We start from the raw sequence: 25,189 nt of genomic DNA on the forward strand, positions 1-25,189 counted from the left end.
GTTAGGGGTCAGGGCAGTAGGTGGGAAGAGAGGCATGGCACCTCTGCAAAGAGCAGTGAGGGGCTATTTCCAGCCGGTGACTGGATGGTGCAATCTGGCTGGGTGCAGGGCTCTGCTTTGCCAGCATGTTACCCACAGGGAACACACTGGGGAGGCAGATCTTCGCAAGACTGAAAAACGGGTGGCCAAGACTGCTGTTGATGTTTGTGCAACATCATGGACTTGAAAGATGGAGTCCTAATCCAGCTGCCCATCACAGAAAGTCTACCCTAGCACAATGGCCAGCCAGGACATCTGTGACATTGGGTCAGGGTGAAATACACCCTACCAAGCAGATGAGGAATCATTTGGCTGGGCTAGATCTTAGCCCTAACACTAGACATAACCAGCTTGAAGTTTAAGACATATCCCAAACACCCATGTTGTCTGAGCAGAAAGCAAGTGTTGCATTCCCAAAACGCCATAGAGTGTCAATAGCCAATTCCCATAATTGTCAACTTAAGTCCCGATCCTGAGCGGGGCTGGAAAGTGTTGCAGACACTATCTTTAACAAGTCCTTACCACAAAGTATGGTTAACGTGGCACAGCTACCAGGTAAATCTCCTGTTGCCTGGATGATACACATGGAGGCAGATCACATCTTCCTAGATCAGGGATCGGGAAGCTGTGGCACATACCTATGTACATTTATCATATGACATGTAACAAGTCGCATAGGTGTTAACAGCCTACAAACATCCTAACCATGTGTACTCAGAAGTAACTTCTATTAAATTCAGTGGCGTTTATTTGTAGGTAAATGGGGTGAAGAGGGCAACATATTTCCTTGCATGACACGTTTATATTGGCCCATACAGGTCATCTATTATCTGTATTTTTATAGATTTTTGATATCTACTGTTTTAATTCTATTAGTGTTTCCTTTCTATTGATATCTTTTCTATGTTTTTAGCATTTTCTATTCTGTCATTCTATTCTAGAGCCCCAGCCTGGGGAAAAGGTGGCATATAAATTAATATCATCATCATCATCATTTAGCTTTCTTGCCAACCCAGTGGTTGGTACGGCCCTGGATGGTATGCAGCTGGCATTCTAAAGCATCCAATGGACCATGTGGAGAACGCTTACACGTGTAGGCAGCCTGGGTGCTCGTTTCCTATCAGGGTAGCGAGTTCCAGCGCAAAAGCCCGCGCACACGCTTCCTTGCAATGTGCTTCGCCTGGAGCCCAGGAGAGACGGCATCACCAGGCAGCTCCTCTCTGGCTCCGGAGTGCAGAGCGGCCTGTCCCCGCAGGCGAAAAGCTTCGCGATGAAGCATCTTTCCTCGCCCCCCTCTCCTCTCCCAGCTGGGCCGCGCGGAAGCAGCGACCGCCGCCCGAGGAGGAGCAGGGGGCGACTGCGGGGCTGGGCTGGAGAGCGCGCAGCGGCGCCCCCGGGAGGCCGCAGACTGGAGCTGCCCGGCTCGCGTCGGCGCTTCCTCCTCGCGGCCCTCGGCTCCTCCTCGCGCCGCCTGATTGGGCCTTTCGAACTGTGCGGGCGGACGGAGGCGAGTGAATCAGCGCGCGCCGCAGCTGCGAAGGGGTCGCCGCCGCCGCAATCACAGCGTGCCTGGCAGAAGATGTAGGGGGAGTCCGACGCGAGGGGCTGTTGCCGTGTGAGTGAGTAACCTTCCCCGTGTCCTGTCCTTCGAGGGGATTCGTGCTTTCCTTCTGGCTGCAAGCTCAGCCTTTGCCCGGGGAGTGCGCAAGCAGCCGGTCGACAGTTGCAATGGTCACATGCTGCGGGCAAGGCTGTGTGACTAGGTTGCTCTGCTTCACGCAGGCATTGAGCTTGAGGAGAGCGGCTTTCCCTTTCCTTTTTCCACCTCAGACAGCGAGGGTTTAAAAAAGATTGCTTTCTCTGGCGACCTAAGGCTGCTGGGTTGTTTACATTGCATTAGGGAAACAAAACACCAGGGCTTTGGATGGGCGTTACAGTGCTACAGATGCAGCTTGTCTTCAAAAATGTAAAACGGAGAACGTGAAATATAGTTATTATGAGAGAAGGGGGAAAGTAATGCAGAGCAGTCCAAAGGTTTTAGAGCCAACTCTGAGCTGGAAGACAGTACTGGCATGCATAGGTGTGGGACAGGCCCTCTTAATTCAGTAATGTTTGTGGCAGTCTGTCCTTTGTCCTGCCTCCTGTCCTAACGGGCCTGGGAGTATGCAGGTTTTTAAGTGGAGAATGCCAGGCCTTGTGGCAGGTTAGTTTACTAAAGATTTTTGACCAAGCGTAATTTTTTTCTTCAAGTAGCAGTAAGTTCATACAGTTGCAAGGTATGTAGCTGATGTGTAGCTTTGTACTGTATGTGTGATTGTATGAATCTGATTTTTAGGATCACAAAACCCGATGGTGTCTTTCAAATCAAGGCTATATCTTTGGGAGTCTTAAAGCAAACTATCTGCACAACATGGAACAGTTCCTAAGCATACTAATACTTGAATGATGAGCCTTCCAGTGAAGCTTTAGGGATCTTTGAAAGCAGGCTCTTCAGCTGTGGCTGCAAACATTTGTCTTCCAGCGTGAAAAACAGACCTTAATAGTCTCGATTAGCAGTTTTGAGTTCAGTAGAGTTAGGTTTGATTTCCAGAGTATTACCTTCCAAACAGCATGTTATTCTGTGTAGGTTTGATTTGATTAATTTCCATATCGCTTAATATATTAAAAATATCTCTAAGCAGTGTACAGAAAATGGAATCAATAATACACAATTTGAACAAAATATTTAAAAAAATGCACATTTATACAAAGTTACTAATATATTGGTTGATATCAATATCCATTCATTTTCCTTCTGACGCACCCTCCCTCTCAGTCTCCGGGTTCTCACCCAGAATCAGGTCAAAACAAACTCAGCTCACCCACAAAAGTCTCACATTGAGAAGGGTTCCTGGAAATAGCAGGACAGACCCAAGGTGGATGGTACTTCCTCAGGCTGCCTACAACTGTGTCCCATTCAGCTGCATTCTCCACATCCATTTGTGGGCAGCCCGAGGAAGTACCATTCCTATCCTCAAACAGCTGGTTTGTTAAGTTTCCCAGGGGCTCCAGAGGATAGGAAAAGGACCCCCTTCAGCTCACAGCTCTATCTTCACCCATGTCCTCTCTTGCCTCTTCCTTGCAACTATGTATAAGCATGCTTACTTCCAAGTAAGATTCCAGTAGAACCAATGGAAACACATTTTGCATCCTTTTCTGGGTTCCGGAGACTTTCTATAAAAGCTGTGGAAAGTTAATATTCCATGGCTTGTCTATGGGCAATCTGATGTTGCAATTAAGATATCTGATGCGGTCTGGGGTTTACTACAGCATATCTTGGTATGTGTTTTAAGTGTGGTTTGCACTTCTGAAAACCTTCACACCAGCAAATGATAAGGAGGATCAATAGCAGCACTGGGGAATTGATTGGGGTAAATGTATAGGATTTGGACTGAGTTATGCTGGTGGTTAGGTGTATACGAGAAGGGAAAAACACTTTGCTAGCTTTGTCTGTGATGAAATACCCTAAATATCTCTCTAACCTTTAGGCATGGGTGGCTTCCACATTTGAATCTGAAGTATTGTGTAAAACTGTACAAGATAAATTATTGCAACATAATAAGCTGCTACTGCAGATTTGTCCAAAGCATTGTTTACTTACATGGGTTGTAACACAAGACTCTCAAGTTATACTCAGTAACAGAAGTGGTTTGGGCTCTAAGTATCTAAGGCTGCAATCCTTCCTTACAGTGGAATTTACTTCTGAGTAAACATGCATAGGATTGCACTGTTAGAGACAAGCTTTTGTACCCTCTCCTATTGTGGTCTTTGCAGTTATTTGAGAACAGAGGGCTTTGTGTTATATTTCATCTATGTGCTAAGTAGAACTGAGCATGTCTTTCCAGAAGTTTATCAAAGCTCAGCATTTATTAGCATTAGGAAACTAGTGAGTATCTGGATTCAGACCATCTGCTCTTGAACTGTGTTGTCTGTGGGGCTGCCTTGGAAACTAGTTAATACAGAAAATGGCAGCTGAATTGCTAACTGGGAATAGATGTTAAGCTCATAGTAAACCTGTATGATGCCAGCTGCACTGGCCCTAGTCCATTTCTGGGCACATTAAGAAGTGCTGGTGTTGACCTTTAAAGCCCCCTGGTGGGTATTTGAAGCCCCTGTGCATGCCCTTGCCAGCAGAAGCAAGATAGGTGCTTACCACTGAAGAGACTCTTTCAGTGATGGCGCTCCAGTTGGGGTATCTTCCAAAGAGGTTTGCCCGGTGCTTACCTTCCTGTCCTCTCCTGAGTCTTTTGGATGCAGTTTCAGCCCTACTAACAGCTTCATGCTTTTGATTTTTGTGGTGTGTGTGTGTGTGTTTAATTGTTTTATTCATTTGGTAAACTGCCCTGCTTCCTGCCAACTTAACAGTTTGAAAGCACGCCAGTGCAAGTAGAAAGCACGCCAGTGCAAGTAGATAAATAGGTACTGCTCCAGCAGGAAGGTAAACGGCATTTCTGTGCGCTGCTTTGGTTTTGGTGTTCCGTTGCACCAGAAGTGCCTTAGTCATGCTGGCCACATGACCCAGAAAAACTGTCTGCAGAAGCGGATAAACGCCAGCTCCCTCGGCCTGTAAAGCGAGATGAGCACTGCAGCCCCAGAGTTGTTCACGACTGGACTTAACTGTCAGGGGTCCTTAACCTTTACCTTTTTAAACTTCCCTGCTATATAATTTTAGGCTGGTATTAAAATGCTTACAATATTTTATTTGTTTGATTATGTATTCTCTGGAAACTTTCATAACACTCTTAAGAACAGAGGTAAAATGCCCAACTAATAGCCACTGAATTAACGCCCAGTGCCTAAACTCACTGTGAGCTACTTGCTAATTCAGAAGTGGTGTTGGAATGATAAGCTGCAGTGAACGGTGGCTTTAACTGCTAATAACTTATGGTGCTAGTGGATGAGGGACATGGATACTGAATGCTTTTGGTGAGTCAGCATTTCAAAGACATACATAATCCAAAGTGGGTCAGCTGATACCTGTCATCGGGCCAGATGTGTGGGTGAGAAGCAAGCTTCTGAGTTGCACATATCACTTCTTCAGGCAGGAATTTGAAGTAGTAGTGGCAGTATGTATGTGAGTCAGATGGGACTCTGTGAGTGACTCAGGCCACATACTTCCTTCCCTCAGGCCTAAATCAGTTTAATCTCCAGTTTCTTGAATTGTGGTCACTTTTGAGGAAGAGTATGACTGTTTGATTTTTTAATTCTCTTACTACACAGGAAGGAGGAGATGTCTGGCCTCAGCATAGCCTGCCCACTTTCTTTAAAGAATTCCAATAGGCTTTATGCAATTGCATCATGGTTCATGCTAGGATTCTGCAGTTGTGGCTGGTGTACTGCACTTAGCTGGCCTGTGAGTGACCACTACTTTAGTTAGCTAATTTTGTTTTCTTTTTGTTTACCTCCTTATTCCACTTTTTAAGATTTTCTTCCAAATGGGTTCACATTAATTTTAAACAAAAATGAGAGGCCAGGCTTGTCCTTAAGTTTACACACTTTAAAAAAATAATAATAGTTGGGTATAAAGATACTCAACAAAGGTAGAGAAGTAATATCAGCTTCACAGTGCCAGAAGAAAGGGATGAATCACAAACAGGCATTAACAGTGTGGACCAGGGCAGTGTGCAATTTTCTTCCTCTCTTTGGTCCTAGGACAAGCTGCAATTTGAGCTGAGTGTGTTCTTTCTAATAAAAAGGGGAGAGCAAATGCCTTTCTTTGGCCAATGGACTTGACCAAGCTGCACTTCCCTTTGCCATGATGTTCTTCCTGGATGGAAGGTAGTCCGACCTTCCAATGGCTCTTGGTCCCCTTGCTGGTGGGAGATGCCAGAATATGCTTCCTTTCAGATCTGCAGTCGCATTTATGATGTGAAGATCCCTGTTCATGGGTGGTGCGTGGATGTCAAGAGAAAACCCACAACAGCACGCATGGAATGGAGAAGGATGATGGTTCCGTCTGGCAGTGTTTTCTTTCTCGTTCCTTATTAGAATGTTTCCTCATTTCCTTAAGCCACAATTCATATTCAAACTGTGATTTGAGGCAACAAGGATATATATATGAAGAAGGGAGGAGGACAGAAGGGCAGAAGGTAGCCTGCAAGCTCATTGCTTGCTCCCAATCCGCTAAACCATGGTTTGGAGGATCAGGAATATGATGTCTCTGATTATGTCTCTAGAGTGCCTGAGCAACAGGAATCCCGCTTCTAGTTGACAACATATGGCCAATTCAGTGATGACATTTTAATAGACTTCTAGGACAGACGTGGTGTTACCCAGTGAACTGTTGTGAAAGAACTCGACATTTTCTTTGAAATGCCCATGCCCCCCCTCCAAAGATTAGTTTTGTGAGGCATTCCTGAAAAATGAAGATTCTGGACATTCTTCCAATGTTCATTTGTGAATATTTCATTTTATTCAGGCACCGAGCGTGCCCTCCACATTAGGCTGTCTTTTGTTCTTACTCTGGCGATTGGCATGTTAAGGCCCTTGTCTGATTGTATGGGGCTCCTTATTTTAATGAGGGCAAGCCTCTTTGCTTGCTGCTCCTGCCATATTTTCCCCTTTCTAAAAAGTCAATGAACTCTCTCAGGCTTGTAGTTAGGACAAAGGGCTTTTTATGCTGAATGAAATTTATTCCCTGTGACCAGCTTGTGGGAAGCATAATACATTCATTAGTAATGTTCTGCTTTTTATATTCTGCCCTCTTTCGTATGGTGCAGAGAAGAGAAATATCAACAGGAAAGGGGCATGTGCTATTAACATCCAAGAGAGAAGTAGTGGAACTTCTGCACTGACAGATATGATTAGCTCAGGATATAGCTGTGCTCTCAAACTGACTATGGCTCGAAACCCAAATCAACCTCTGACCTAGTCCTAAATCTGGAGTATAAGCAAGGTTGGTATTGCAAAGAATTAAAATAAGAGGTGATACTCCTTATCAATAGTATATGGATTTTTGTTTTAATTAATTTGCTAGCAAGGGTTTTTAGTGTATATGTGTTTTTAGCACTATTTTATCTTTTTCTTTTCTTATTCTTAATGTACATCCCCCTGGGCTCTTCTGAGGAAGGAGAAATAAATAAAATGACGTGATGATTCTGCAGCTTAAGGTGAAGGAAAATTTAGAATAGAAACATGTTTGTGTTCTAAACATTATAATCCAATTGGCAATCCTAAGAACTATGCCCCCCCCCCCGCAGTGCAATAGTTTTATGCAAGCTGAATAATGATGTTACTGTATTTCAATCGTGTTGCCTTAAACTCTGTTTCAAGATCAAAGTTCTGTCAACTTCCTGTAAGAGACTTCCTGGCCTGGTTTGGACAATCTTTCCTGGGTTCCTGAGCCATGATTTAGAAAGATCATCCAAACCGGGCCATTTAAAACATTTCCCCAATCTGGTAGCCTTCAAATGTTCTTGGGTTATAATTCCCCTCATCTCTGACCATTAGCAATGCTTGCTGGGGCTGATGGGAGTTTGAATCCAAAATACCTGGAGAGTGCCAGGTTCAGCAAAGCTGATGTGCACTCTTGCTGCTAAACTGATTTTATTTTTTCCTCTGTTGCAATTTTCTGTTACTGTAATTTGTTTTTTTATGACTGTGTACTTTAATATCATTTCTTATTCATTTATTTCTACCTAGCGATTGCATGTAATTGGATGGCTTATATAAATATAATTAATGTTTCTGAGTCTTTTTATTAGTTTTCCTTGTTTGTAGCTATTGCCATTTTTGCAATCGGGTTTTGAAACTCATGTAGGAGGAGAGAATTGCTCCAAACCAGTTGCCTATCACCTCTTTTGCACTCTGTCTGACGATGTCTTGGAGGATCCCTGACCTCCCAGAGAGGCTGTGAGGGATTGCAATTGGCTGCAGGGAGAGAATGGATGATATATTTTCTGTCCATGAAGGATTTTCAGGTTAACTTATCTTGGGATCTATTTATGAGACTCATAATATCTTTGGTCATAGCAGTTCATAACACTACATTTGTAGATGCTAGGTGTGACTCCAATATAAAATAGCCCCTGAGTTTTAATTTAATGTGTCTCCTTTTTCCATTCCTAGGAAAGTACAGTCGTCATGCAGCATGCAGTTCAGGTAGGCACACTGAATTACTGACGTCTTTATTATCATTTCCCTACCTTAATCAAGTAAAAAAAATATGCTTCTGAAGAAAGACCTGTGACGATTTACAGCAGAATCCTGTGCATGCCTACTCAGGAGTAGGTCCTATTGAGCTCAGTACTCCTGGAAACTGGGAATAGACTTGCCACCCAAATGTGCCAAATTTATGTGTTGTAATAACTCGCTGTTTATTTTACTCGCTGTTCTTTTAAAATGAAAATTCAAAGTTTGGAATCCAGGCTGCATGCCTGTCATGGACCATACATAAAACCATCATCTCTGATTTTCAGTAAGGCTGTTCTAAAACAAACGTGAAGCGTTTGGGTAATTAGATAATGTCATTACTGACTTAATACTACTTTTGTACCTTTTTTTTGGAAAGGGTTTCATAATGTTTAGCAATAATGTTCAACCGTTACAACTCACAACCTGTATTGCAGGTTGCAGCCTACCATATATTTCAAAGTGTGTCCAAGTTGTCTTGTTTAGCTGTTGATGTCTCCCCTTAGGTGTGGTTTGGAGAGGATCCCCCTCTAAGTCCACGAAGTCCGCTGACTCCAAGGCATGGCCCAGGCTTGGCAGATGTTTTGCTCTACGACCAGTGGATATCAGTCCGGCATGAGGCAACGCTGGTTCCTATGCAGGAGGACCTGTCCATCTGGCTCTCTGGCTTGTTGGGTACAGTACTAGGAATATTTGTCTGTTTGGAAGAGGCATTGCCCTAATTATTGTTGTCCTTGAGCCCCATTCAGGGATCTGTCTCCTACATTTATTTATTTATTCATTCAGGAATATGTATACAGTAGACACGTGGCTTGTGAATGTGATCCATGCGGGAGGCACGTTTGCAACCTACGGCGTTTGCAACCCACAGTGCCGTGTCTGCGCATGCACGGTTGCGATTCGGCGCTTATGCGCAAAGCACAATTTAACACTTCTGCGCATGCGTGACTGCCGAAACCCGGAAGTTACCCGTTCTGGTACTTCCTGGTTTTGGTGTGCCCCTAACCTGAAAAAATGCAACTTGAAGCGTCTGTAACCCGAGGTATGACTGTAAACTGCTTAATCAAAGTGCTCCCTATTCTGGCTAAGAACTATAAGAGCTGTATTTAATAAAATTGCAGATAAAAACACAGCTAAAATGGTCAAAACTCTCTCTCTGTGTGTATAAAGATATGTAAAATAATCAGCATTAAAACACTGTTAAAATAAAACTAATAAAGTAACTAAATTTTAAAACTAATAGAGGTAACTAAATGCCTGGGTTGGCTTGCTGAAATAAAATACGTTTTTAACAAAAGTCTGAAACTAAATACAGCCGTACCTTGGAGCCCAAACGCCTTGCAAGTCAAACGTTTTGGCTTCTGGAATGCCAAAGTGAGTGTTCCGGTTTGCGAACGTTCTTTGGGACCTGAACGTCTGACGTGGCTTCCGATCGGGTGCAGGAGCTTCCTGCACCCAATTGGCAGCCACGCCTTGGTTTATGAACATTTTGGAAGTGAAATGGACTTCCAGAACGGATTCCTTTTGACTTCTGAAGTACCACTGTATATTGAAGGTGCCATCCTAATGTAAATAGGCAGGAGTTTCAGAGCACAGCCGCTGCCACAGTGAAAGATGGACTCTGAGTAAATGAGGGTTGAAGAAGAGAGTGCGGCTGTGCTAGCCCCCTCTCCTGAGTCCCATCCCACTTTCCACAAGCTGGAAGGCAAGCATCTAAAGTGCAGATCCTGCTGCATGCTTGGAGCCTCCTTGCAAAACGCCTGCTGCACATGATTGCTTTCCAATGCTTGGCAGGCAGTGGGGACGCAGTGAAGGCAGCAATCTTAGTAAGCACATTCCTACTCTCTTCTCATGTGATTTGAATTGTGTGAGAAGAAGAATGTCTGCTTTGGGCTAAAGTTTAGCACAAAGCAAGTCAGAACCATTACCATGCCCAAGGAATTGCAGGCACCTCTTCCTGTTTGAGGTCCTTCCTCCCCCCCCCCCCGGGTCTCTTTTTCTCTTTCATTTGCTAAGAGCATACAGTAATGCCTTTCCACAATCTTTTTAAATGTTTGCATGTTTCAAAAAGCACGGACTAGTTGAACCAGTTGGTGAATTGCCATTATGCAACCCTGTAGCCCATAATATAGGCTGCAATTCAAATGGTTGCTTAAAATGCAGGAACACAATCATATGCAATAAAATGAAGAATATGAATGAAGTCTATGATTTCTAATGTGTTGAGTATCAGGTAATTTATCTCTCGGTTTAGGATGCCCCATGGTTCTTCTGCAACCTTCCACAGCTCCTTCTGTTGCTGTGCTGGCTCTGCCACATATAACATCTTCCTGGCTAGCTGTGTGCATCTGACTTCCTCAACTTGGTGTCTTCCATATGTTTTGGACTACAGCTCCCATCATCCCCAGCTGCTGGGCAAGGCCGGCATGAAATGTTTGAAGTGGGTTTGAAGGTTCAGCTGGAATTGGTCAAAAGCTGATGAAATACATACACAAAAAGGAGCATTTGGAGGTTATTCCCCTGTGAAAATGGGCTGTGTCTATGTCTATGCATGTCTGAGTTGTCCGTTCAAGTTTATTATTCACTACTTTAATGAAAAAGTGTCTCTTTTACAGGGGTAGAACTTACAGCCGACCAATTGTTGGAAGATCTTGATAACGGTGTGTTGCTGTGCTTGTTGGTTGGAGTCATTCAAAGCACAGTAAAAGAAATTTGTGACCCAAATAGTTTAAGGGTAAGTACAGCATTCATCGCAGCTTATAAAAACATGGAAGTGAGATTTTCTACAAACTAATTTCACTGGGAATATTTCTGCTCAGGTTCACATGAAGGATGTAGCATGCAAACTGAAAGTATACATTTACCTTGTTAAGATGCAGCTGTGGTAGCACCAGAAGGTGCTTTTGCATCAGCAATGATAGCATGTAGCCAGATGTGCTTGTGCTCCTGGTTCAGATGTTGCTTTTTCCATATTAATGCAGGCAAGTGCAAGCCCAAGAGTGTCCTCATGTATAGAACTTTGGTAACATTGTTGCATCTTCAGACCCAAAGCTTAAGGCTATTATATCTCTGATCTAGTGCGGCACTAGATTATAGGGGGTGGAAATGATCAGCCCCCAATTTGGTTATCGGTTTGATTATTTATGATGCTTTGGAACAGATAAAGGGTGAGACTTCATTTGATTTTTATGCCGCTGTGAAAGGGAAAAGGTAATCTGGAATATTTTAAAAAAAGCACAACCTTAGTGCTCTGAAATAGTTTATTCATTGGAATTCATTAGAAATATTAGTGAATCATATGTTAAGTCGTCTGACAACCTTCTTCTACATTTAGATTACTGGAGCATTATTTTGTATACCCTTGGGGCTTTGTCCTGATTTCTTTTCATGTGATACTCCATTCTTCTGTATTTTGCTGATAAGATATTTTTAAACCATCTTTCAAATCCTATTTTCAGCAGAGCAAGTAGCAAGTCAGTTAGGTATGGGTGGGCTCCCCTTTTGTGAGGAAAGTGTTTCTGACAGCTAAAGGCTAACCTCCACAAACCTTGATACATGGTCTATTTAATCCTGTTTCAGCCAAGTCCTCAACAGTGCCAGTCAAAACCATTTCCATCACTGGTAATACGTACCCAACAAGATTCGTTTCCATTGCAGTTCTCTTCCTTGGAAAGCAATCTAAAAGTGCTTTCCATGTTCTCACAAAACCTCTCTTCCTGTGACCACCATGCCGATGTAATACATTGTGTTGGATCCAGGTTACTTTAGTTGTGCTTTCATTTCGCTGAAATCAGCAGGGCTTCTATCCAGTAGCACTGATTTCAATTAGACTAAAGGAGTGACTGAAAGAGCAATCCTATACACCAGAAGCTGGTGTAGTGCAAGATTTTGTCCTTCCCCCAGAATATCCTCTTTTTTGGGTTTACAGCAGCTTAAGAACCACCAGACTTGGTTCAGCCAGCTGAGGGATAAGCTGGTGTATCTGCAGCTGAACTGAGGATGAGGGGGTTAAGCTGGTTTAGCTGGCTGTGTCAGCAAAGCCAGAGATCTGCTGGATCCTAACCCTGCTCATCTCTGTGAATCTTCCTGTAGCCTTGCTGCCAAAATTAACCTGGATCTAACCTGCTGTGTATGTAGATGTAAGGACTTTGCGATAGTATAAAAAAGGTCCCCCCCCCCAAGCCTTCTGATGGTTACAGATAAAGATGAGTACAACTGATTTACACAACCGTTTTCCTCTTTCCAGGATTTCCCTTTGAGAAAAGTGCCCTGTAAGAAAGATGCGCCTTCGGGATCCTTTTTTGCTAGAGATAACACTGCCAACTTTCTCAAATGGTGTCGCTGCATTGGCGTGGATGAGACTTACCTCTTCGAATCTGAAGGCTTAGGTAAATATTGCCTAATGATGTCAGTCCCATGAAATGACATGGCCATTAATTTCTCAGGCAGGTTGTTGCTGTGGCTTCTAGTTAAAAGGGGTAGAACTGTTCATAAGAACTGGTTCCTATGAGTGTGTTCCAGAGTTCCTTGATTATGAAACAGGTGGTGCATATTCCTCTATAAAAGACAGAGTTAAGGTGTAACCAATGCAGGATTAAATACAGTGGTGCCTCGCAAGACGAAATTAATTCGTTCCGCAAGTCTTTTCGTCTTGCGAGTTTTTCGTCTTGCGAAGCACGGTTTCCCATAGGAATGCATTAAAAATCAATTAATGCGTTCCTATGGAAACCGCCTTCAGACCAGGTCCGGGGACAGTCAGTCCCCCGACCTCTTCTGAAGGCTGGCGGGGGGCAAAAGTTTTTGCCCCCCCCTGCCTGCCTAACCAGGGGCTTTTAAATCGCCCCGGGACTGTCCGGGGCGATTTAAAAGCCCCCGGATGGCTTTTGAAGGCAGGCAGGGGGGAAGCAAAGACTTTTGCCCCCCGCCAGCCTTCAGAAGAGGTCCTTTGCTCCCCCCCAAAGTCCCGGGGCGATTTAAAAGTCCTGGACCTCTTCCGAAGGTGCTGCCTTTTCCGCTCTCCCGGGAAGGCAGGCAGGGGGGAGCAAAGACTTTTGCCCCCCGCCAGCCTTCAGAAGACCTCTTCTGAAGGCTGGCGGGGGGCAAAAGTCTTTGCTCCCCCCCGCCTGCCTTCAAAAGCCGTCCGGGATAGCGGGAAGCGCTTCCCTGCTATCCCGGACCGCTTTATAAAATGCTGGCAGTGGGGAGCAAAGCCTTTCGCCCCCGCCGGCCTTCCTGGACCTCTTCTGAAGTCCGGAGGGGGGGGAAAGGCTTTGCTCCCCACCGCCAGCATTTAAAAGAGGTCCCCGAGATTTCCCTATGGGCTTTCGTCTTGCGATGCAAGCCCATAGGGCAAATCGTCTAGCAAAGCGTCGCAAAAACCGAAAAACCCTTTCGTCTTGCGGGTTTTTTGTCTTGCGAGGCATTCGTCTTGCGGGGCACCACTGTACAGAGCAAAATAACCTGATGGAAAGAGAGCCAGGGTACCAAGTATATCATGGAGAGAAAGAGGAGGACTTTCTTGATTGTTGCTTTTGGGGGGATCCTAGAATAGCTTTCAAGCCAGCTGCAGAACAAAAATCTATTAATTGTTTTAAAACTAAGCTGTACAGATTTACTGAGGTTGTTGCATCATGCTCTTCAATGGAATCAGGACTCATTTACTCAAGATGTTGGGATTTCCTTCCCCCTTTGCTCCATATTCTGACTTATTCGGGGGACTTCAGTATGGTTCTTTGCCTAGTTAATGCTCTGATATGCATTGATTGTGGTTCACCATATCCTGGAACACTTTCAGATTCTGGGTGGAGTCAGCAAGCAGTGAGTTGTGATGCTGAGGTCTTTTGCCACATTCACCATGCCAACAACTGTGGCAGCTCTTCTTATAAACTACTACATGTGACTCTGCTATCACTGGTGACATTGGATGGTGCTAAGAAACATTTTTTGGGTGTGTGTGGAAATTTGGGTGTGCTTTGTTTGCATTTTGGGGTGTTTTTAAAGATAACTATACTTGGAAATGGGAAGTAAGTAAGCTTTTTCTAAGTCAATAAAACTCAATGGTTGGTTGGTTGGTTGGTTGGTTTTCTTTTTCAGCTTGCTTTTTTTTTTTACCTTGGAATCCTGCACTGGGGCTTGACCACTCAAACCTACCCACCCCACATCAACATCAACATGCAAAGTACCAGCAGAGCATGCATGAGATTTTGGGGCTCTGTTGGACTCCAGTCCCATTTAGAAAGAGAAAAGGTGATATAGAAGGCTGATGTTCTAACAACAGTGGTAGGAGAGGGCCCCAGAGGGGCTGGCATTGCACTATAAAAACTCCACAGAATGGCTATAGAAGGTGTTACAAAGTGACAGGGACATGAGGTAGTAAGAATGGACACAACTGGTCAAGATGTCCAAGGCTTCCATAACTCCCCCCCTCCCCTGCCGCCGCCTATTAGTGCTGAGCAAAGACCTTCTCTGAAAAGTCAGGGATTCCCACTGTCAAACTCCAGCATTTCTTAATGTCTTGGGAAGTGTTGCAGAATGCAGACCCAGGCCTTTGATGCGAAGAGACTTGCAGAGAAAGGGGCAGCTGTAACAGGAGTTAGCAGTACCTGTTTGTCCAAGGAAAATCTTCCTTTTGATCCAGGTCACACTTTCCCATAGCTTCCCATAGGCACTCTGGCCCCTGGGTCACATGCATCAGCTCTCTGAGTGTGCATAAGTAAGTATGATCATAAATATGAGTGATCTTCACCCAGGATTTAGGAACCTGTGGTCATACTGCTGTTGTTGGACTTCAACGCCCATTAGCCCAAGCTAGCATGGCCAGTGAGTTGTAGTTCAAGAATCTATGCTTTCCCTCCTGGTAACAAATGTTAGTAATGGTGATTGGTAGTTAAGGGGGATGCTGCAGGTAGTACAGGGTGATATAATTTCATGTTTAGGAGCTTTCTATGTTCCTGATTCTAACATCTGGGGAAAAAGAAGGTAGCATGTTGCCATGCCAGGATTTTTTACTTGTTCTCTTTCCATGCATACTATACCTATTTTACTGATGGATCTGTGATTAGTGCAGATGTGATTTTTCAGGGATTGGATGCAAATAACTGGATGCAGTTAAGTTCCTCTCTCAAAGGCAGATATTCCCCAAATGCCTGCTAGGAGCCGGTCTCTGTTTCAGTTTTCTTTATAAAGTGCTTCAAGTACATGACTGCTGAAATTAGTCAGACAGTTTAAGGACTCTGCAGCGCCAACAGTTTGTGAGTAATTGACATTTTGCATCAGAAGCAAGAGCTTTGGATTTTACTGCCCTACACTCCTCATTCTAACTAGATGGATATGAAAATGTAAACTTTCAGGCAAGTTCAGAGTTGCCACCTTCAAAACACTTCCAGCTTAAAATCAGATCTTGCACTGGTCTTGTACCTGGAGGAGGACACTATCTGCCTCTAGTTTCAGACCGGACTTTGTAACCAGCAGCTGCCAGACCAGGTTTAACCTGATGGAGCAAAACCTCTGACTGCTCATAAAGAAGAGTAGCTCAAAACAGAATTGGTTAATTAAGGTTTTGGTATTCTTCTTTTAAAATAGATGCACACCCGCCTGAGTCCCAGCCCTGCAGAAGAAGTGCTACTTAAGTTGTTGTGAAATTGCTTGTGCTTGTTGAAACACAACCTTTAAATATGTTTGCTGCATACATTTAGAAACCAAACATCACCACCACCTAGGACCGACTGGTTGCGATATGCTTAGTAATTTTAGTTTATAAATGCTGATTTTGCATTTCGGGCAACTTAGTTGACAATGGCAAGTGTTCTGTTTTTTGAATCCCACCAACTTTAGGTGAAGCATACTTCTAGGAAACTGTATATCTTTGTTCCAGGTGTGGCCAAAGTGGAGCCCTCCAGATACTGTTAGACTAAGTGCCCATAATCCCTGACCACTGGTCTGGGCCTGATGGAAGTTTGGGGGCACCACAGTGATTACCCCTACTTTCAGAGTCACCACTTAATCCCCCCTTCTTCCATCAAGCATCTCTCAGTAGCAAAATCAGAGATCATATTGGGTAAGATGACTTCATAAATAATGAAAGAATATGTCTAATAAAGAGTAATTTCATTTTCATCTAGGTAGAATGGAGTTGGCAACATTTATAATTGGAATCAGTCACACCATATTGCATCGTGTATGTAGCTCAGAGTATTTGGGAAGCTGCTGACTAGTTAACACAGTAGCTGGCTTTGCAGCATAAATGCATGCTTTGTATGCTCTTGGCAAAGAGCCTCATTGGAGGGGCGAAATTCCTCTTAGCCTGCTGTGCCCTTTTACATTCAAGCATATTTGGAAATAAGGAGTGGCTGTTTTGTTTGGACACTGGATTCCCTTGCGCAAACATACAGCTGTGGCTTGCCACCCAATTTCCTTTGCATTTGAACAATGCAGGAACCTTAATAATTTTTATACTGCCACTCCATCCAAGGATCACAACATGATGATAATGTTATTAAATTTGTATACAGCCCTTCATCTGAAGATCCCAGGACGGTTCACAACAGGAAAATACAAAATGAGAAGAGTGTCTGTATCTGATATAGAACCCTAGGAAACTTGAATTGTGGTGTGTGTGTTTTGTTGATGTCTGATTTTTTTCTTCACATATCTGTATCTGGCATCTTTCCAAATCTCTTGACAAGTTCCTACAGTTTGAATTTCCTTTGGGGGGGGCGGGGGGGGGAGAATTTTCACTGAAAAGTAAGTCCAGAAATGTGATTGCTAAGCAAAGTGTTATATTGGCGCAGCTCTTGTTGATGCCGTGGAGAACAAAGCTTATAGGAATAATAATTCAGAATTTGGATATTAGATTAATCATCAGCATCATCTCCTTCCACATCCATGTCTCAAGGTGATGTACAAAATACAATAAAGGTAAAGGGTAAAGGGACCCCTGACCATTAGGTCCAATCGTGGACGACTCTGGGGTTGTGGCGCTCATTTCGCTTTATTGGCCGAGGGAGCTAGCATACAGCTTCTGGGTTATGTGGGCAGCATGACTAAGCCACTTCTGGCGAACCAGAGCAGCGCACGGAAATGCCGTTTGCCTTCCTGCCAGAGCAGTACCTATTTATCTACTTGCACTTTTGATGTGCTTTCGAACTGCTAGGTTGGCAGGAGCAGGGACCGAGCAACGGAAGCTCACCCCATCGCAGGGATTTGAACTGCCGATCTTCTGATCGGCAAGCCCTAGGCTCTGTGGATTAGACCACAGCGCCACCCGCGTCCTACAAAATACAATAGAAGCAGCTAAAAACACAGAAGTTAACAGCAAGTTAGTTTTAAAACAATACCAAATAGATGCCCACGGCAGAGACCTATTCATCCAGCTGAGAAAGCCTATTGAAAGTAAAATATATTCAATTGTTTCTGGAAAGTGCAAATGGTGGGTGCCTTTCATATTATAACTTGTCTTCCGTTGCACGAAACAGAAGTCGTGCTCTGAGTTACTTATTCTTCTCTTGTCTTGCATGCAAGTTATTTCTAGTCTGCAGTTGATTTTTTACCCTTAAATAAAAATTAACTTACTATGAAATAAGGCAAAACATTAAGTTTTCAAAATTCTCTTCACAGTTCTTCATAAGGATCCCAGACAAGTGTACCTTTGTCTACTGGAAATCGGACGCATCGTATCAAGGTGTGTATTCATTGGGGTTTTCTAGATAGAGTATGTAACGTAGAGCAAACCTTGAGAAACCTTAAGGGTAGCCAATGTGGTGCTTTCCAGATGTTGTTGAACTACAACTCCCATAAGCCCCATCCAGTGTGGCCACTTGTTATGGATGATAGGAATTGTAGGCCAGCTACAACTATGTTGTTTACCCTTCATTTAAATGGTTTCTCAAGGTTTTCTGCAGAGATACAGCCTCTTTAAGCCTCCTTGACACTCAGGCAAAGAAAGCCTACCAAATTTTAATTCAGTATGAGTAGTTCAGCAAGTCATGGCTAGAAGGGGCAGTGTTCCCTCATTGGATTGGGCAGCATAAGTCAAAATGGCAGAATTAGATACTGTAGGCAGTAGAAGGTTTTTTGGTTTTGAAATCAAAGATGGCATTGTTGTCAAGTCCCAGCAAAGGGGGCACACCATCAGGGATAACACTGACATCCCAGTTTGATTCTTTAGTCCCACTCTCCCAGCTTCCAGTTCTCCTGCTTTCAAGCTCTGATGTGTTCATGTGGAACAGGTATAGGCAAACTTGGCCCTCCAGATGTTTTGAGACAACAGTTCCTATCATCCCTGACCACTGGTCCTGTTAGCTAGGGATAATGGGAGTTGTAGTCCCAAAACATCTGGAGGCTCGAGTTTGCCTATGCCTGATGTAGAAAATTGTTTCCAGGCAAATACATGTTCTGAGAGTCTGGCTTTGCAGCTTATATGATTGAACCTTTGGAGAGCACTTTCTACATTTCTCAGGAAGTCAAATCTATATTTTAGATACTTCACAGCCTGCTGTATATGCACTTAGACATGCTAGAGACATGTAATAGCTATACACTATTTTTCATTTCCTTGTTTCAGAATTTTATTTAACCTAAATGCAGTACCTTTTCCTCCCACCCCTCCTTTCCTTTTATTAGGTATGGCGTTGAACCGCCTGTATTAGTAAAACTGGAGAAGGAAATTGAATTGGAAGAGACCTTATTAATGTCCTCTGATCCTGTTGCTCTTGCTGTCACTCCCAAGTTGTGTTGTCAACATGGAGAACTACACGAAGCAGTAAGTATCGCATGCATTTTGTCCAATGAAGTTTTAGCTTGCTTCGGTGAATTACCTTGTATTGTGTGCTCCTCTGAAGGAGCATTTAAAAGGGGCTCCATTTGAAAATGAGCTTCATCTGTGTAATCTCACCAAGTTGTATCCAATTTAAGTCGTACTCAGTAGAGTCATAAAAATTTACTTGATGTCCCCCACCTAGTAGGATTTAAGCAGCCTAACTCTGCACAGGATTGCCATCTGATAAGTGCAATCCTGTGATTCTTTGCTGAGAAGTAAGTCCCACATAGCTTCAGTGGAGCTCTTTTCCAGGTAAGACTAGCCACAATCTTCATAATAAACATCCAGCAAAGTAGGAAAGGAAATTTGATCACAATGCAGGAAGAAGAAAATGCATCTGCTGCAATAACTAAAAGTGCTCTTTATTTCCTCTGAAATTTTGTGAGCTTATTATCAGCTTGGCAGTTTTGAGGAAGAAGGATGAGCTCTTCACATTGGCTTTCAGTGATGTCATTCCTGTAGCAAAACAGGAAGTTCACATACATTATTATTTTTTAAAGATAACAGGGAGAAATTAACAAGAAATATTTGTGCAAAATAGGTTAAGCACATTGCTGAAGATCCTCCTTGCAGCTGCTCCCACAGGTTTTCAATTGAGTACCTGTCTGAAGGACGCTACAGGTTGGGAGACAAAATACTCTTCATACGTGTAAGTTCAATTTCTCAAAATGGTTTCCGACCTCTTGCTTTGGAATAGGCTGTCTCATCTGGGCCAGGCATAGCCCACATCCCCACAGATAGTAATTCAGTCTCATGAATGGAGACATCACCCTGGTGAAGTTACTTTCGCAATTTCCTTGCCTGTTTGGAAGACTGTCCCTAGCACTCTGCAAGCATTCAGCCTCAACACACAAGAGCAGAATTTTTTTGTAGGACCCAGAGACTCATGCATCAGCCCTCCCCCCAGTGCCCAATGAGGAAGGTTAAGTGCATTTGACTGGTAATGCAGGGCTCCTGGTCGTGAGGAATCTTCAGTGCCCTTCAGACATTCGTACCAAGCATATGAAGGTTGGTAGCAGAGGGGAAAGGTCTAGCATGCTCAAGGATCTTGGGGGCAGAGGCTGGTGCATGCACTCCTGGCCCCCTTAGCACCTTTCCTAGAATCATAAACTTGGCACTCCAAGGGTCATCTAGTCCAGTGTTTCCCAACCTTGTGCCTCCAGCTGTTTTTGGGACTACAATTCCCATCATCCCTTGCCACTGGTCTTGCTAGTCAGGGATGATGGGAGTTGTAGTTCAAAAACACCTGGAGGCACAAGGTTGGGAAACACTGAAAGTCTAACCCCCTGCAATGCAGGAACCATAGCTAAATAATCTCTGGGAGATGGCCATTCAATCTCAGTTTAAAAACTTCTAATGAAGCAGAGTCTACCACCTTCCAAGGTGTAGTCCATTTCACCGCCAAGCATCTTTTGCCATCAAAACGTTATTCCACAGACTTTGTTGGAATCTCTTTTCTAGTAAATTGAGTCCATTGGTTTGGGTTCTACACTGTGGAGCAGCAGAAAACAAGCTTGCTCCATCTTCCATGCAGTATTTTTCATATTCAGCCTGAATGCCTGGCTGAGTGAGGCTAGGGAATGCTTGATCAATAAGTCCCTCTGCTCTCTGCTGTGGTTGTTGGCAGCCTGCATTCCTCTGTCCTCTTAGTCTGCACTTGTTTAATGTTTTTAGGATTTGTGGAGTGGTCTTCAGGGACAGCTGGAGATCATTCTGTAATATATGAGGAAAGCTGGTAAATGGGAAAGTATGATAGAGTCCCAGAGGGTGGATTAAGGCCCCTCAGAGATCCTTCTAAGCCTAATATACTGCAGTACAAAGGGGCAGATATCCTATTCTCAACTCTTTCTCCCTTCTTCTGCTAGATGTTACACGGCAAGCATGTGATGGTACGTGTTGGTGGAGGTTGGGATACTCTTCAAGGTTTTCTACTCAAGTACGACCCTTGCCGGGTGCTGCAGTTTGCAACGTTAGAACAGAAAATCTTGGCGTTTCAAAAAGGTACTTCCAATGAGACTGTTCCCGATTCATGTGCTAGAGCGCCACAGCCTCCACTCATGAATCCCATATCTGCAGTGGATACGTATCAGAAACAGAATTCAAAGCCCTGTACTCCTGTTTCAGATCCAAAAACTCCCCATGTAACTAACAGAAAACAGGCAGTAGCCAAGTTTCCACAATCAGGTGGTCTTTCGTCCCCCAAAGTAACAACGTGTACGTCTCCTACAAGCCAACTTGGACCGGGGCACACCAAGTCAAAAGGCTTAGTAGTGAATAACAATATGCCATCTTCCAAATCTTCAGCAGCTGTATCAAAAAAATCAGCACCTCCTTCTCATAAATCAACTTTGGTTTCAAAAGTTCGGCAACCTGTAAATAAAGGTTCCTCCTCTTCTTCCTTGGTGAGAACTGCTGTAACTTCAAATTCACTTCAGAAGCGTGTCTTGTCACCAGCCAAACTCGCACATTCCCAGAATTCTCCAGCTGTTTCGGATCCTGCCCTTTTATGTTCAGCGAGTAAGCTTTCTGAGCTACCTGGAACAAAAGCTAAAAGAGTGGCTGTAGAACAAGATTTCGATTCTCCTAACAGCAGAGCTCGACTTGATGCAGCAGCAAAAGCTAAACCTCTTTCAAAAACCTTAGCAAGACCTGCAAGGCCAGCTGACAGAAATCCGCATGTCCCGAAGCCAACATTGTCTCAACAGCCTTCTGCAAAACCAGTTCCCAAAGCCACCACCCAAACATTATCCGCACAATCCCAGTCACCCAGAGGCATGCCAGAAATTAGCCAGGCCAAAAACATCAAACCTGCTGTTAGCCCTGCTTTGGTTACAGATGGTAAATCAACACAGCTGATGTCTTCATTGGGACCGAGGGGTAAAAATGCAGCCTCATCTGTTAACAACCAGACATCTGTCAAAAATGTTCAGGTCCAAAATAGCACGGCGAGAACTCCGGTAGGATCCAGTGTGTCAAAACATCCAGAGCGTACCCCACTGTCCGTGGTGCGCCTTCCCCAAAAATCAACCAAAGTCGAAACCAGGAAAAAGGCTATGCAAAGTGCTAACAGAGGTCAAACAGCAGTTAAATCTTCTCAGAATGAGAAAAACCTTTATCCATCCACTAAGAATCCTCTTTCAAAAGTTAAGACTACCGCTGTAACTACTAAGGGGACACCTGGAAGCTTAAAGGACCCAACACTGAAGACTAAGCAAGATGATAATTATTTTGTTATGAGTGGAAATAAGAAACTCAAAAAGTTAAAATAACTAAGGATATTAACTATTGATGTTGCCTGCTTTTCCGGTAGCTACTTCATTCAGGTGTAAAATGTTTAAATAACAATATGGTAATCAATATATTAGCTCCCTTGTCTATAAATGATGTTGTTTGATAAGCTCTGCTAATCAGCTAAGAGTGTTCACCAGAACTTATACCAGTCTTCTCTAATACAGTAGTACATTGATCTCTATAGGGCATCTTACTTTAGTCTGTATTCTATGCATCTTTGGTACAATTCTGGCATTCATGTTTGATGTGACAAAGTGTTCGTTTCTCATGACAGATATTTCTGAATGGATCCCATGTGCCACCTAGTATTTTTCTTACCAGGGAAAAACAATAAGGAGCAGGATTCTTTATAGGAGCTTGTATTAGTGGGCACCGGAAGGTACATTTATCAGGAATGTGTACAATCTCCTGATGACATTAGCCCTTTTAGGAGATGCTCTTGTGCATTGATTCAGAACTTTGTCTGAAGATGCTGTTTGTCAAAAGTGGAATTGGGAAATTGAGCCTTGTATCTAAACACTAATTTCAGTCAGAATAAGATGTGAGTAAGTTTTTTTTTTAAAAAAAAAACCCAAACAAACAAGGTAGAAGTAGCCAACGTGTGAGTAGCTTTATATTGGGGAGAGATCAGAGTTATTATTAGTAGTAGTTTGGCTGATCTTGAATGCTGAACAGAAATGGTTAGTTAGCTTTAGGGCATATCCCGTGCTACAGCTCTGTTCTGCGATGGACTTCCATATGCACAACAGACTTCCCCCCTCCTCTCCTGTCCCCTCCAGCTCCCTCTCAAAATCTACTCTGGTGGGTTGGGAGAATGTCTAGAGCAGCGGGGTATTTTTCTGGGGGCGGGGATGGCAGGAACAGAAGAAACAGAAGTTCTGCTGGGGCAGTGGAACTACACATGTGAAGCACTGGATACAATCCTTCATTTTTAAGGGGTATTTATTCTAATTTAAAAGCTCTTATGTAAGTCCCATTTAAGCGTTCAATACAGATCCCTAAGAACACTAAAAATTTCTGCCTTAAAACATAACTTCAGTGCCTTAGCACATGATGCGCTCAGTTGTATCACAAGATATTTTAAATATCTGGGTTCAGACGTGTGCCCTAGTTTATTCATGTGGGCTGAGTTCAAGCCTGTGCTGATCTCAGCAGGGCTTAAGCAAATGAAACTCTGGGTCTGATTGCACAGGAACAATTTAATGAACGCTGGTGCTTTGTAACTCTTCTGTGTGTCAGTCTTTCTGAGGCGGTGGAGCTTGTGCAGCCACAGTGCTTAATGGATTGCATGCTTAAAATGCATTAGCCAAACCTCCCTATGGGAGGGAGAACACCCTGTAGAATTCTAGGAAATATGCTTGTGTCTGCAGAAGTGGGCGAGCAACCTTCAGATAATATGATTTACATTTGTAAGCACAATTCAAATGCCTTTCAAATAAGCTGCCTACGTCGTTTTTTAATATTTATATTGCACATTACTTCATGCTAGCTACATAATTCATTCCTTGTTGCATTTAATACAGCATAACCTGCCATATGCAGCAAACTTTGGAGTGGAAGTAGCTCCATCTAAGTGTCTTCAGTACAAAGCTGTACATTCTCAAGCAAGATAGTATTAACTGCATGTGTATACCAGCTTGTATACACCTGTACTTCCTAAAGCAGTATTTTTTTAGAAATTTACCATTTTTCAAAAAAAAACTTCGCAGTTCCTTCTCCGTAGACTTTTTTTTCAAATGTAGAAGTCAGGAAAAGCACTTTCTCACAAAACTGTCAGCATGTTGCACTACTGAATATCAAATCATGTATTTAATTGCAACGTACTTTGCGAACCCAGGTGAAATTGATCTTGAGATAATGGATTCTGCCCAAAATCACAAATTAGTAAACCATTATTGACTGATGTGGAAATAAGCAGCCATGCACCCCCTCCCCCGGCTCTTCACATCTGCTGTAGCTGCACTTAAAAAAGAAACGCCTGACTAGATGAGGCAGAATGCATGTCCCATTGAAAACAATGCTGTGTAGAAAAAATATATCCACAGTTAGCTTTACATTCTAACAGTGCACTGCCAGTTTACACTCCTCCTTGATTCTGTACATGATAATTCCACAGGAACGTGTCTATACGCACCCTTCCCCTTAGCTGCTTTGGAGTGACTAGTTATATATGGCACCTATATAGCTCTTACATATACGGCAGTGGTTAGGAGACAAAGTAACTGTTGTGCCTGAAAACTACTTTTTATTTATTGGAAAACGGCAGTGAAGAGGTATTCACACAAGTCAGTGTCCGATCTTTACTGGCCATAACATGAATATTCATTTCTGCACTATCAGTTTCTATTATTTATGGATTTTTGTAAGTCAATAAACTGCAATCTATGAGAAATGTGGCAATGTTGTCAAGTTTTTTTTTTTTTTGCTTTTGGGTGCTTAGTTAAGGCTCAAGTATGGAAGTCTTTACAGCTATTTAGTCACCAAAAAAAGAGAAAAAAGTCTCTGTTACTGAATAGTATGCACATCAGCCTGATAGCCTGATTTTAAAAAATAATAATAAATTGAACCCTCCCCTGTTCAATGCTATAATGATGCGTATGTGCCAAGTAGCATGGAATGTGATTATATGTAATTTGAAGAGTGTTGTAGTTACCCAACTAGTATTTAAAGGGTATGTCCATGAAACATCTCTCTATAGGCAACTGGGGGCTACTAAGTCTGAGCAACGGTGTTTGAGGCTTGTGTATGCTCTATGGAGCTGCCTCTGAAAGTCTGGGAAAGATGGAAAGCTCATGTGACAGCTCAGCTGGCAGAACATGAGACTCTTAATCTCAGTCATGGGTTCGAGCCCCACATTGGGCAGAAAGATTCCTG

At 43.3% G+C, this 25,189-nt stretch overlaps 1 protein-coding gene across 3 annotated transcripts; it reads left to right on the top strand.

Annotated features, from left to right (window-relative positions):
* The first annotated feature begins 1,552 nt into the window (after positions 1-1,552).
* On the top strand, positions 1,553-24,707 carry GAS2L3 (growth arrest specific 2 like 3). 3 transcript variants are annotated; one of them, XM_081928755.1, is made up of 9 exons: positions 1,553-1,658; positions 8,146-8,178; positions 8,715-8,883; positions 10,824-10,942; positions 12,455-12,596; positions 17,824-17,887; positions 18,829-18,967; positions 19,566-19,673; positions 20,890-24,707. In XM_081928755.1, the coding sequence occupies exons 2-9, from the start codon at positions 8,161-8,163 to the stop codon at positions 22,291-22,293; spliced, it is 2,163 nt and encodes a 720-aa protein (XP_081784881.1). In that variant the 5' UTR covers positions 1,553-1,658; positions 8,146-8,160; the 3' UTR covers positions 22,294-24,707. The 3 variants fall into 3 exon arrangements, with proteins under 3 accessions (XP_081784881.1, XP_081784880.1, XP_081784879.1); XM_081928754.1 differs by having other exon boundaries at positions 1,553-1,654; XM_081928753.1 differs by lacking the exon at positions 1,553-1,658 and adding an exon at positions 6,777-6,973.
* Positions 24,708-25,189: the final 482 nt, after the last annotated feature.

This window comes from Podarcis melisellensis (assembly GCF_964234715.1).
Source record: "Podarcis melisellensis genome assembly, chromosome: 10".
Taxonomy (NCBI): Eukaryota; Metazoa; Chordata; class Lepidosauria; order Squamata; family Lacertidae; genus Podarcis; species Podarcis melisellensis.